We start from the raw sequence: 13,148 nt of genomic DNA, 5'->3' as shown, positions 1-13,148 counted from the left end.
AAAACCCAATGTATTTATAAAATTTGAATTCAATAATAAACAATTTGGATAAATCCACCATATCAAATGACAATTATTTTAAATGATTTCACAAATACACAATGTATTAACATTAATAAATACACAGTTTAACAAATGAAATGCTACTTTCAATTTCAATACAAGTCTGTGTTCTGACATTCCAACATTTTACTGATATTAAGTAAATTCCTAATTTAATATGGGCTCAGTATTCTATCAACTATCATCCTGTATCAGAGCCATACCTGCCTTCTACGGCTGTGTTTTACTTAAACTGTTCAAACAGTACAATTTAACTGTGTTCAGTATTTGTGACTGTATTTTAACAGTATTTGCCTGTGTCAGCAAATGTAGTTACAAGACCATGCAGAAGTTTTTCGTCCATGTAACAGCATGTTCTGCTACCCTGTGTAAAACGTACACAGTAAAACATACACTGACAACAGGTATGGTGTGTCTGCTAACAGTTGGTGTACTTGACTAGTATTCAGCAAATTTCTAAGTCTGACATTTAGACTATGAATTCAAAATGATAAAATCTATTTTCTTCTAATATCTGTATTTCATGAAATCTGGCATGAATATAGAACCTAGCAAAACAAGTGAATGAAGTATTGCCATGCAATACAAAGTCCCCTACTGGAAAGCACCTAATTTTCTCTATTGTTATTTATAGTAACAACAAAGGGAAGTTAATCCTCAAAAAAAAAAAATCTATATAATATAAGTCCACACAAAACTCTTAACCAGGTAGAAATAAAACAAAATACACCTAAAAATTGGATGTAACATGCATGTTGTACCACAGAAAAGTGGTCTCGGTGTTTTTTTTCCTACAGCCAGGAATAAAAAAGTTAAAATATAAGCTATTTATAGTAAAACAAAGGGAAGTGATTCTAAAAACAAGGGTGCCTCATGGTGGTGAACATATGTGCGAAGTTACATCAAAATCCCTCAAGGCATGAAGAAGAAATGCTCCGGACAAAGTCATTCTTGAATTTGACCTCCAAGTGTGATCTTGACCTTAGACTTAGGGACCTGGTTCTTGTGCATGACAATCCGTCTCATGGTAGTGAACATTTGTGCAAAGTTACATCAAAATCCCTTCATGCAAGAAGAAGAAATGCTCCGGACAAAGTCATTCTTGTATCTGACCTTTAGCCTCTAAGTGTGACCTTGACCTTACACCTAGGGACCTGGTTCTTGTGCATGACACTCTGTCTCATGGTGGTGAACATTTGTGCCAAGTAATATTAAAATCCCTTTAAGAATTGTTGAGTTACAGACTGGACAGGAAAAAAGCCCTTCTGGCCTTCAACTTCCAAGTGTGATCTTGACCTTTCAACTTAGGGCCCGGGTTTTACGCACAACATATTGTCTCATCTAGGGTAATATTTGTGTCAACTGATATTTAAATCCTGTTTTGCATGACAAAGTTATAGACCGGACAGGAAAAAAATCTATTGACCTTTAATTTCCAAGTGTGACCTTGACTTTTAAGCTAGGGTTCTGGATGTTGCGCATGACACGTCATCTCACTGTGGGAAACATTTATGCCAAGTAAAATTGTAATCCTTTGATGGATGACAGAGTTATGGACTGGACAGAAAAAAAACCTGCTGACCTTTGACCTCCAATTGTGACCTTGACCTTTGAGGTAGGGTCCGGGTTTTGCACATGACTCTTCGTCTCATCATGAGGAATATTAGTGCCAAGTAATATTAAAATCCCTTAATGAATGACAGAGTTATGGACCGGACACGAAACAGACCCTGTTCATGCCATGTAAACATTTGACTGCCAAGTGTGACCTCGACCTTTGAGCTAGGGGTCTGAAAACTGTGCACGACACATTGTCTTATTGTGAGGTATATTTGTGCCAAGTAATATTAAAATCCCTTCATGGATAGCAGAGTTATGGACCGGACAGGAAAAAAGCCCTGTTGACATTTGGCCTCCAATTTTGACCTTGACCTTTGAGTCAGGGGTCCAGCTTTTGCGCAAGACATGTCGTCTCATCATGGGGAACAAGTGTGCCAAGTAATATTAAAATCCCTTCATGGATAACAGAGTTATGGACTGAACACAAAATTGCGGACAGACAGAAGGACAGATGGAAAAGTGCATTCCTATAGTCCCCGAAACTGGTTTTCAACCAGTAGGGGACTAATAAAAAGCTTACTACAAATGCATATGAACAAAGTTATAGCCAGCTGAACATTTTATGTTAACAAGTCTAAATATTGGGCTCGGGATCTAGATGAATACGGCCCTGTATAAAGCATACCTGTTGGCAGTATCATCAGTGAGGTTGAGTAAACAGTAACATAAACAGCCTAGGAACTCTTGGTCATAGTTGTTAGGTCCAAATACGAGACTTCTGTTGTTGGTCAGCTTATGTAGAGCATCCATTACCTGTGTCTGACCAGCTACATTATCTACTGGTCTAGACAACTGGAACAGGATCGTACGATTCAAAGACTTGTACACCGAATCTAGTGAAAGGCCTGATGCTGAAAATAGTAATCAAATATGCCTCATGAATTATCAATACAAAGCCTATCAAATACAGTGGCAATACAGAAGTCCCCTACCGGTGAAAAACTTTGTTAGTGTTCTTCCCTTGTGGTTGCTGGCAAGTGTTAGGATTAAAAATTGCTTCAAGGCATTTAGGAGCGAAGAAACAAAAACTATTTTACTTAAATTTCCATTGTGAGTTGTGACCTTGACCTACAAGCATAGATCATGTACGCGACACACTGACTCATCATGGAGAACATTTGTGTACAGTACTAAGTTAATCTATCAATGTACATTAAAGTTATGGAGCTGAAACAATTCTACTTGATCTTCAATAGTGACCTTGACCTTTGACCAATAACCTTGGGTTATGTGTGAAACACATAGTCTAATCATGGGGATCATTTCTGGGTAGAAATAAAAAAATCCTTCAATGCAATAAAAAGTTACGGAGCAGAAAGCTTTATACTTGACCTTCAATGGTAACTTTGACCTCTGGTTTATAGGCATGGGTCATGCAAGCAACACAAGCAACACATCATCTGATTATGGGGAATGGAAGTGTGAGCGTATATAAAAATACTTCAAGGCATTTAGAAGCTAAGGAACAAAAACTATTTTTACTTTAATTTTAAATGTGATCTTGACCTCCGACCACCAAGCATGGGTCATGTATGTGTCATAAATTATTGTCTAATCACAAGGAACATTTGCTTGTAGTGGTAAGAACATCCTTCAATGCATACAAAAGTTATGGAGTAGAAACAAATGTTTACTTGACCTTAAACAGTGACCTTGACCTTTAACAGACAAACATAGGTCATGTGTTGACCCATTACCTCATCACGGGGAACGATTGTGTGTAGCACTAAGATAATCCATCAATGCATATAAAAGTTATGGATAGGAAACAATTTTTACTTGACCTTCAATAGTGGCCTTGACCTTTGACCTACAAGCATAAGTCAAGTACATGCATAATCTACATTTTGCCCTCTACTAGCATACTAAGTTTTATGAACCTAGCTTGAATACTTTTTGAGTATTTACAGGATCCAGATTTGTGGATGGACGGATGGATGAAGGGCATTTCTATGGTCCCCTCCTGTGTTCCACCAGCAGGGGACATATAACAGACCTGAAATTCTTATAAGAACAGTGTGAAATCTCCTTAAGTCTCTTGACAATCAAATGAGATCTTGTTTCTCAACAAAGGCTCTTTCTTTGCATTTTACTTAACCCTTACCCTGCTACATTTCTATAATGAACTTGTCCCTCTTTCAATTTGGACAGTACCATTAACTGTTAAAAGGGGTGCTTACCAAAAAGATACTGACTGAATGGTGAACAGTGCATATCATGATCAGACTGCACGCATGTGCAGGCTGATTATGATCTACACTGGTTGCAAAGGCAGAATCGATCGTGTCCAGCATAATAAGGGTTAAAATAGTAAATGTCTATTCATCCGGTGACATGTAATTTCATGAGAAAATGTCCAGTATGTGATTGTATTTATCTATTTCTGTTTAACATATAAGATCAAAAAATCATAAGATCCACCCACAGTAAATATATTTCTATTATCATGAGACAGTAGGCAACTCTTAAAACTAAGACTTTAGCAAAACAATCAAACATCATACTTACATTTTCTTTTAGCCTGGGAAATGAGTTTAGCGATAAAATCAAACACTTCCTTGGTCTCTCTCGTAAAAACACCTAGAAAAAAAAAAACACCTGTGTTTCAACACATTCTATTTTATCTGTTTTTATATCTATTATAAACAAACAGACAACTCTGGACTACTTGCAACTCTGTTCTGGCCAAGATTCAATACTCGGTTAAAGAACAAAAATAATGTGCAAAGTAAAGAATATGAACTTCTTTAGTAGAATACATAATCTAACTATATCAAGAAAACAAAGAAGTTAAGAAAAGATGCTTGGAATGGAAAATTCAAAACCCTGCCCCTATCCCTCATTGGAAACAAGAGGACCATGATGGTCCTGAATCGCTCACCTATCCCCACATGACCCAGTGTTGAACTGAGTATGACATCGTTTTTTCTATTAATTTATGACTAACTTAGATAATAGGAACAAGCAAAAGCATTTTAGATTTGTATGCTATTTATATTGACTAGAATCATGATCATTCAGACAAAAATATTATGCTATAAATTTTACTATATACACACAACTGAATAAAGGACAAAAAGATAGTGGAAGTATACGGCCGCAAAAATCTCCCTTGGTAATCACTTATATATACGTGCCAAGTAGAGACATTGGGGAAACACTAGCCAGCCAAAAGTCGGATATGGATATTAAATTTTATAATATTGCTAGCTTCAGAATACACTGCTCTTCTGCACAAAGCCCTATGTATTAAATCTTTTTCCACCGCACTACAGCACTTTATACCGCTCTACATTTTATCGCACTTCAGCACTTTTTAACCGCTCTACATGTCATGGCACTACAGCACTTTTACCGCTCTACATTTCATCGCACTACAGCACTTTTTACCGCTCTACATTTCACCGCACTAAATTTCACCGCACTACTATGAAAGCCAAAATTTAGAAGGTAAGTGGGCCTGCCAAGCATAATCGCTGTAAGAGCTGAACCCCGACCTCTAATTGTATATGATAATTTTGTAAATGCCAGATTATGTTACCTTCTGAGCTTGGTTTTTTCATAGATATGAACCATAGTTGGAGGAGGCAAAAAATCCAGCCCTTAAATGCAAAAGTTAAAACTGAGTTGTCTCCCTTGGTTTTTCATTAGCAGAATGACCATAATAGAGACACTTAAACTGAAACCGACGATTGGCTGGCCAGAATTTCCGCCGTTTGCGACAATTTTAAATTATAATCATATTATACAGGCATACATAATAAAATTTTCCTTGAATCATAACTTTTCCATTATAAAATAACATTCCTTTGACTATGAATCAAGTCTCTAACTGTCATTCCATTACAATCACATAAGATTTATTTCAAATGTCAGCCCCAGGAGCCAGCTAATTGTCTATTTCCAGCGTGATAAGTTGATGATATTCATTCTGGATCCGATTCCATTGTTCTATGGCTGTCTATGCCATCATGCTCCTATGTCACTCTTTACATTCTTGAAACACATGCTCCTGAAATTGTAAAAAGCTAACGCAGAATTCAGCATAGATTAAGCCATTGTACTTCATTTAACATAGTCTTGACATAGACAATAACTTGATAACAGAAACTATAGAATTATTTGTGTCATGCATAACAATGTAATTACAATAATTTACTATCTTTGGCAGTATGTAGTCAAATGAACATTTATGAAAACATGTTATCAATACAATATACAATGTATATACAATATCTGATATTCAAAATATAACATTTGAGAAAGAAATGGGTGAGGTGGGTGGGTTGAAGTGTGCTTTTTCCCAGAAATCCCAGACAGGAAGAGGAAGTAGATTATGATTAAGGGAGGTAACCTGAGTACTACCAGGAAGTGGATAATGTAAAGGGAGATAACACAATTTACAACCTTGATATAGTTACCACCCTAATTATCTCCCTTGACATATTAAACCATAGAACAGTGCACAAGTTTAGCAAAATTAAATTTGGCATTATTGTGATGGCAATAAGCCTTATTAATTTATGACTAACTTAGATAATAGGAACAAGCAAAAGCATTTTAGATTTGTATGCTATTTATATTGACTAGAATCATGATCATTCAGACAAAAATATTATGCTATAAATTTTACTATATACACACAACTGAATAAAGGACAAAAAGATAGTGGAAGTATACGGCCGCAAAAATCTCCCTTGGTAATCACTTATATATACGTGCCAAGTAGAGACATTGGGGAAACACTAGCCAGCCAAAAGTCGGATATGGATATTAAATTTTATAATATTGCTAGCTTCAGAATACACTGCTCTTCTGCACAAAGCCCTATGTATTAAATCTTTTTCCACCGCACTACAGCACTTTATACCGCTCTACATTTTATCGCACTTCAGCACTTTTTACCGCTCTACATGTCATGGCACTACAGCACTTTTACCGCTCTACATTTCATCGCACTACAGCACTTTTTACCGCTCTACATTTCACCGCACTAAATTTCACCGCACTACTATGAAAGCCAAAATTTAGAAGGTAAGTGGGCCTGCCAAGCATAATCGCTGTAAGAGCTGAACCCCGACCTCTAATTGTATATGATAATTTTGTAAATGCCAGATTATGTTACCTTCTGAGCTTGGTTTTTTCATAGATATGAACCATAGTTGGAGGAGGCAAAAAATCCAGCCCTTAAATGCAAAAGTTAAAACTGAGTTGTCTCCCTTGGTTTTTCATTAGCAGAATGACCATAATAGAGACACTTAAACTGAAACCGACGATTGGCTGGCCAGAATTTCCGCCACAGCAAATTTTTAAATTTGTCCCCCAAATTCTGACTCTATATAGTTTAGATATTTACTTAAATTTGTTATTTTTATCAACCAAGATGAAGTTCTTTACAATCTTTTTCTCTTTTGAAAGTATTGATAGCTTCTGAAAGTGTAAGAATATACATGTCATTGCCAACGTCACTCAGGTGAATACCATCTCTGCGAAAAAAGCCAGGTGTTTCCCTATTCAGTGATTTGTGGTTCAGACAGCGACCATTGCTGTGCTGAAGTATATAGTTTCTAATTTTTCTATTTACATTTTTGCGTTTCAGATCCATTATCTTTGCAGAGGCAAGGGTGTTAGGGGTGTTTCTCCAATTTAGCCTAGGGAGAATGTATGTCCACACTACGATCGATTCCGGGAAGTTAAGAAAAAGATAGTCAATAGCTTTTTTTATTATAGAAATTATCTGGCAGGTATTGGAGGAAGATATGTTGTTTCCACCTACATGTAAAACTATGATGGTTGGCGTTTTTCCCTGTAAAATGCTGTATTGTATGGCAGAGTGGAGTTCTTGCACTGTCATGCCAGATTTGCCGTCCCAGTCCATATTGTTTTCTTTGAATGCATTTCTTGCCACTGCCCTTTCACCAGCCCAGTGTACAATGGAGTCCCCCAACACCCATACCTCTGCAAATAGAATTTATACTATGTACTTTCGCGACATTAAATATGTTACAGTCGAAGATATGTTTTATAAGCTGATGATGTCCAACGTCCCATTTTTTTAATTTTTTCGTCTGTAAAGCCTTGTGCAGCCAGTTCACTGGCTCTCCCAATTCGGAAGCTATGGGAACGATATCTGCCCGTCCTAACACTACCTGTGCTTAAGGCTTTTGAGAGGACTGATGAAAATTGTGATCTAGTAAGTGGTGAGCCATTTTCATGACAAAACAATATTTCCTGGTTGCTATTTCGTACTTTCATATATTCAATCATATTTTTAACGCAACATGTACTTTCTACCGCAGACGGTATTCTAATTGTGACAGGTTTCCCATATTGGTTTGATTTTGAGATCCGAATAGTTAGCCTAAGTGCTGATTGGTCTTTTTCTACAATTAGATCATCTTTTCTTAGTGCCCTATACTGCTGAGATAATTTTGTGACCACAATTTCACTGACCCTAAGAAGGCCATAATATGCTAGTGTATATGCCGCAATAAAGAGTTTTGTTTCGTAAGGAGTGTAGCATATTCTTGGTAACTGATTGCATATCTTGATAAGTATGTCAATTGTAATTGGAGCTCGATTATCTTGACTTGTCTTTAAGCGCTTGCATCCTTCAAGAACTTTTTTAACTAGAAAGGATTGTGTGGGATCATTAAAATCCAGTATTTTATGCTTAAAACTGATTCCTGCTACATACAACTGTATAGTAGCGGGCGCATAACCAACTTCAACGCAGAAGGAAATAAATGATACGATATGGGACACTGGAACTGGCCAAATGCAGTTCAATCTATACTCTGTTCGAAATGAATTAAATCTTGCTAATGCTGTAACATAGGCACTGTGTGTGTTTTCTGCCATAGAACCTTTTAGTAAAGAACTTGCTCTGTCTCGAATATTTTCCACAGATGGTCTGGTACTGGCTGTGGTTCGGGCTCTGCTTTTGGAGCTAACTGTCTGAAGCGCTGAAATTGAAGTCTAGATAAAGCATCGCAAATGGAATTATCCGCGCCACTAACATGTTTCGACTTTATAGCAATATTACGTTTCAGACACTGCATTGTTAGATTTCTGACTAGTGTCATGACTCGCTCAGATTTTGAGGTCATTGTGTTGATAATATGTACAACTGCCATGTTATCTGAGCGGAAACATATCTTTTTATTAGCGAGCTGTTCCCCCCAAATAATTATTGACACTAGGATAGGAAATAATTCCAGGACAGTGATATCTTTTGTTATATCATGTTCATGCCATGATGTAGGCCATGCAGCATATGCCCATTTCCCAGCAAAATAAAGACCATAACCTAAGCCAATACCAGCTGCACTGTCAGAGAAGAGCTCTATTTCATCATTATTCAGCCAAAACCTATCATGGAAAACTGTGACCCCATTGAATTCTTGGAAGAATTTTTTCCACATCCTTAAATCCTGTTTCATTCCTTTCTTCAATCTAATTCGATGGTGTGGTTTTGTAAGGCCACATATCGCATTTATTAACCTTCTACAAAATGGACGGCCCGGAATGATAGCTCTGCATGCAAAATTTAAGGTTCCTATCAGACTCTGTACCTCCTTTAAAGTTGCCTTTTCTTTCAGAAGTATAGCTTCAATTTGACTGAGGATTTCTTTTACTTTTTCGACAGGTAGCCTTACCTCCATTTTATGGGAATCAAGCTCTAAGCCCAAAAATACAATGACCGTGACAGGACCTTCAGTTTTTTCCTCAGCCAATGGCACTCCTAAGATTTGCATGCAAGATTTGAAGGTTGACATTAAACTGTAACAGTCATCACTTTTAGCTTTGCCTCCCCCTAGAAAGTCATCCAAATAGTGCAAGAGATTTTTGTTTTTTGCTTTTCTTCGTACACAAAATTCCAAGAAAGTGGCAAATTTTTCGAAAGTGCTACAGCTAATTGAACAGCCAAATGGCATGCATTTATCGAAAAAATATTTGTTGTCAAATTTAAAGCCCAGTTGATCAAAATCTGATGGCCTAACTGGTAAAAGTCTGAAAGCTGATTGCACATCCATTTTAAATAGTAAACACCCTTTACCCAGATCTTGCACTAAATGGACTGCTTCATCAAAACGAGTGTACTGAACAGAACAATGACGCTGATCAATGAAGTCATTGACAGATTTTCCTTCTGGGTAAGATAGATGATGTATAAGCCGATATGTGTTTGGGGTTTTCTTGGGCACTAATCCTATTGGAGATACCCTTAGAGTTTCGATTGGACAGAGTTTAAAGGGTCCAGCGACTCGACCAGCCTCAATTTCCTTATTTATTTTTTGTCTGACTATGTCTGGGTTTAAGTTTGCGGATCTTAAATTTTTTGCTTCTGACCTTATTCTTGGGCCTTCATAATGTAATTGGAAACCTTTTGAAAATCCTTCCTCTAAATAATCAGCATCAGTATGGTTATAAAATGCCAGCTCTTTTTTCAATGCAGCCAGATTTACTGGTGAAAAAGCCTTACTGTTTATTGTAAGAGCCAGTTCTTGAGCCACGAAAAAAGGGTCTTGCTCTGTTGGGTCGTCTAGGGTATGGACGAAAATTAGAAGTGACAGTACTTGTTTGCGCTAAGAAGTTATTTGCTTTTGGGCATGCCCATCTGCCATGTAAATTCGATGAGCAAGAGGAACATGTGTGTGTATAGCGGCAGTTGTTCCATTTACAGCTGCCTTTGTTGAAGTCTATGCAATTTGGGGGTAAGTTTGCAGAAAAAGTAGCAGTTGTTCGGCTTTGGGGTGGGCATATAAAACAACGCAGCCATAAATCTGAATTTAGTGTGTTCCATGGACTCACAGCAATAGCCTGTCTCAATCTAAATTGTTCATCGTACAGTCTCCAATTGAATCCAGGCTTTCTGGCAGCCTCCCTGATTGTTGACATGTACTGCAATAATTCAAGTGTGCGGGCTGGGTGGTGTTTCAGATAAATACCGGCAAACACTAGGAAAGCGTCAGTCCATTTCTCGATTGTCTCTATTTTATCGGAGACTGCTTTTGGTCTGGATTCTAATTGCCCAGACTCATTGATCCCAAGAACACTGCCAGAGAACATGTCAGACAGTTCAACTGCACCCTTCAGCAGGACAGATATATTTATGTATTTATGCTGTGCGATTTTTTGTTTGATTTGCTCGGGCACATGCAATATCAGGTCATCACCCCCACACCTCACCATTTCTGGGGTTTCCTCAGAATTTGATAAAAAGTTTAGAAAAGGATTTGTTTCATTAGCCAAAGGGTTTGGGATTACATCTTTATCACAAACATTCTGATCCAGCAACTGCTGTTCTCTCATTAATTGTTCAAAATCAACTATTGGCTGTTTACCTTTTGCTGGCTGTGCCTCCATTTCTGGTGCCAGGATTTCAACCACTTCTTCCTGCTCTCTCCTATTTCTCTTTGCCCCTGCTTGTGTATTAGGGCCTCTAGAGGCTTTCCTTTTTCCAGGCATGTTGTTTTTAAGTTTAATTTATTAAGATTAAATAGATTTAATTTTTTTGTTATTTCTTGGCTTTTGAAGTGTGCTTTTTCCCAGAAATCCCAGACAGGAAGAGGAAGTAGATTATGATTAAGGGAGGTAACCTGAGTACTACCAGGAAGTGGATAATGTAAAGGGAGATAACACAATTTACAACCTTGATATAGTTACCACCCTAATTATCTCCCTTGACATATTAAACCATAGAACAGTGCACAAGTTTAGCAAAATTAAATTTGGCATTATTGTGATGGCAATAAGCCTTATTATTTGACAAAGTGACCTAGTTTTTGAGCATATGTGACCTAGATATCATCAAGATAAAAAATTCTGACCAATTTTCATGAAGATCCATTGAAAAATATGACCTCTAGAGAGGTCACAAGGTTTTTCTATTATTTGACCTAATGACCTAGTTTTTGAAGGCACGTGACCCACTTTTAAACTTGACCTAGATATCATCAAGGTGAACATTCTCACCAGTTTTCATGAAGATCTCAAGAAAAATATGGCCTCTAGAGAGGTCACAAGGTTTTTCTATTTTTCAACCTACTGACCTAGTTTTTGACCGCACATGACCCAGTTACGAACTTGATCTAGATATCATCAAGCTGAACATTCTCATTAATTTTCATGAAGATCCATTGAAAAATATGGCCTCTAAAGAGGTCACAAGGTTTTTCTATTTTTAGATCTACTGACCTAGTTACTGACCGCACATGACCCAGTTTCCAACTTGACCTAGATATCATCAAGGATAACATTCTGACCAATTTTCATAAAGATCCCGTGAAAAATATGGCCTCTAGAGAGGTCACAATTTTTTTTCTGTTTTCAGACCTACTGACCTAATTTTTGACCCCACGTGACCCAGTTTCAAACTTGATCTAGAAATCATCAAGGTGAACATTCTGACCAATTTCTATGAAGATCCATTGAGAAATATGGCCTCTAGAGAGGTCACAAGATTTTTCTATTTTTAGACCTACTGACCTAGTTTTTGACCCCACGTGACCCAGTTTCGAACTTGACCTAGATATCGTCAAGGTAAACATTCTGACCAATATTCATGAAGATCTCTTGAAAAATATGGCCTCTAGAGAGGTCACAAGGTTTTTCTATTTTTAGATCTACTGACCTAGTTTTTGACCCCACGTGACCCAGTTTCAAACCTGATCTAGATATCATCAAGATGAACATTCTGACCAATTTTCATGAAGATCCTTTGAGAAATATGGCCTCTAGAGAGGTCACAAGGTTTTTCTATTTTTGAACCTACTGACCTAGTTTTTGACCCTACGTGACCCAGTTTCGAACTTGACCTAGATATCATCAAGGTGAACATTCTGACCAATATTCATGAAGATCTCTTGAAAAAAATAGCCTCTAGAGAGGTCACAAGGTTTTTCTATTTTTAGATCTACTGACCTAGTTTTTGACCCCATGTGACCCAGTTTCGAACTTGACCTAGATATCATCAAGATGAACATTCTGACTAATTTTCATGAAGATCCCTTGAGAAATATGGCCTCTAGAGAGGTCACAAGGTTTTTCTATTTTTGACCTACTGACCTAGTTTTTGACCCCACGTGACCCAGTTTCGAACTTGACCTAGATATCATCAAGGTGAACATTCTGACCAATATTCATGAAGATCTCTTGAAAAAAATAGCCTCTAGAGAGGTCACAAGGTTTTTCTATTTTTAGATCTACTGACCTAGTTTTTGACCCCACGTGACCCAGTTTCAAACTTGACCTAGACATCATCAAGATGAACATTCTGACTAATTTTCATAAAGATCCATTGAGAAATATGGCCTCTAGAGAGGTCACAAGGTTTTTCTATTTTTAGACCTACTGACCTAGTTTTTGACCCCACGTGACCCAGTTTCGAACTTGACCTAGATATCATCAAGATGAACATTCTGACCAACTTTCATAAAGATCCCATGAAAAATGTGACCTCT

The 13,148-nt window shown here is 37.4% G+C and overlaps 2 protein-coding genes across 2 annotated transcripts in view; both read right to left on the bottom strand.

The window, feature by feature from the left end:
* The window catches only part of LOC123562298 (WD repeat and FYVE domain-containing protein 3-like), a 113,275-nt gene that overhangs the window by 32,225 nt on the left and 67,902 nt on the right, over positions 1–13,148 (bottom strand). The window contains 2 exon segments of the mRNA XM_053537018.1: positions 2,309–2,534; positions 4,192–4,263. Of these exon segments, the coding sequence (XP_053392993.1) occupies positions 2,309–2,534; positions 4,192–4,263 (298 nt within the window).
* Positions 6,242–11,448, bottom strand: LOC128555234 (uncharacterized). Its single transcript, XM_053537017.1, has 2 exons — positions 11,031–11,448; positions 6,242–7,641 (listed from the first exon to the last, which is right to left on the bottom strand). The coding sequence occupies exons 1-2, from the start codon at positions 11,152–11,154 to the stop codon at positions 7,058–7,060; spliced, it is 708 nt and encodes a 235-aa protein (XP_053392992.1). The 5' UTR covers positions 11,155–11,448; the 3' UTR covers positions 6,242–7,057.

The sequence above is a fragment of the Mercenaria mercenaria genome, chromosome 2 (genome assembly GCF_021730395.1).
Source record: "Mercenaria mercenaria strain notata chromosome 2, MADL_Memer_1, whole genome shotgun sequence".
NCBI lineage: Eukaryota > Metazoa > Mollusca > Bivalvia > Venerida > Veneridae > Mercenaria > Mercenaria mercenaria.
Note: the sequence above shows the minus strand (reverse complement) of the source record. Positions and strands in the feature narration are given on the sequence as shown.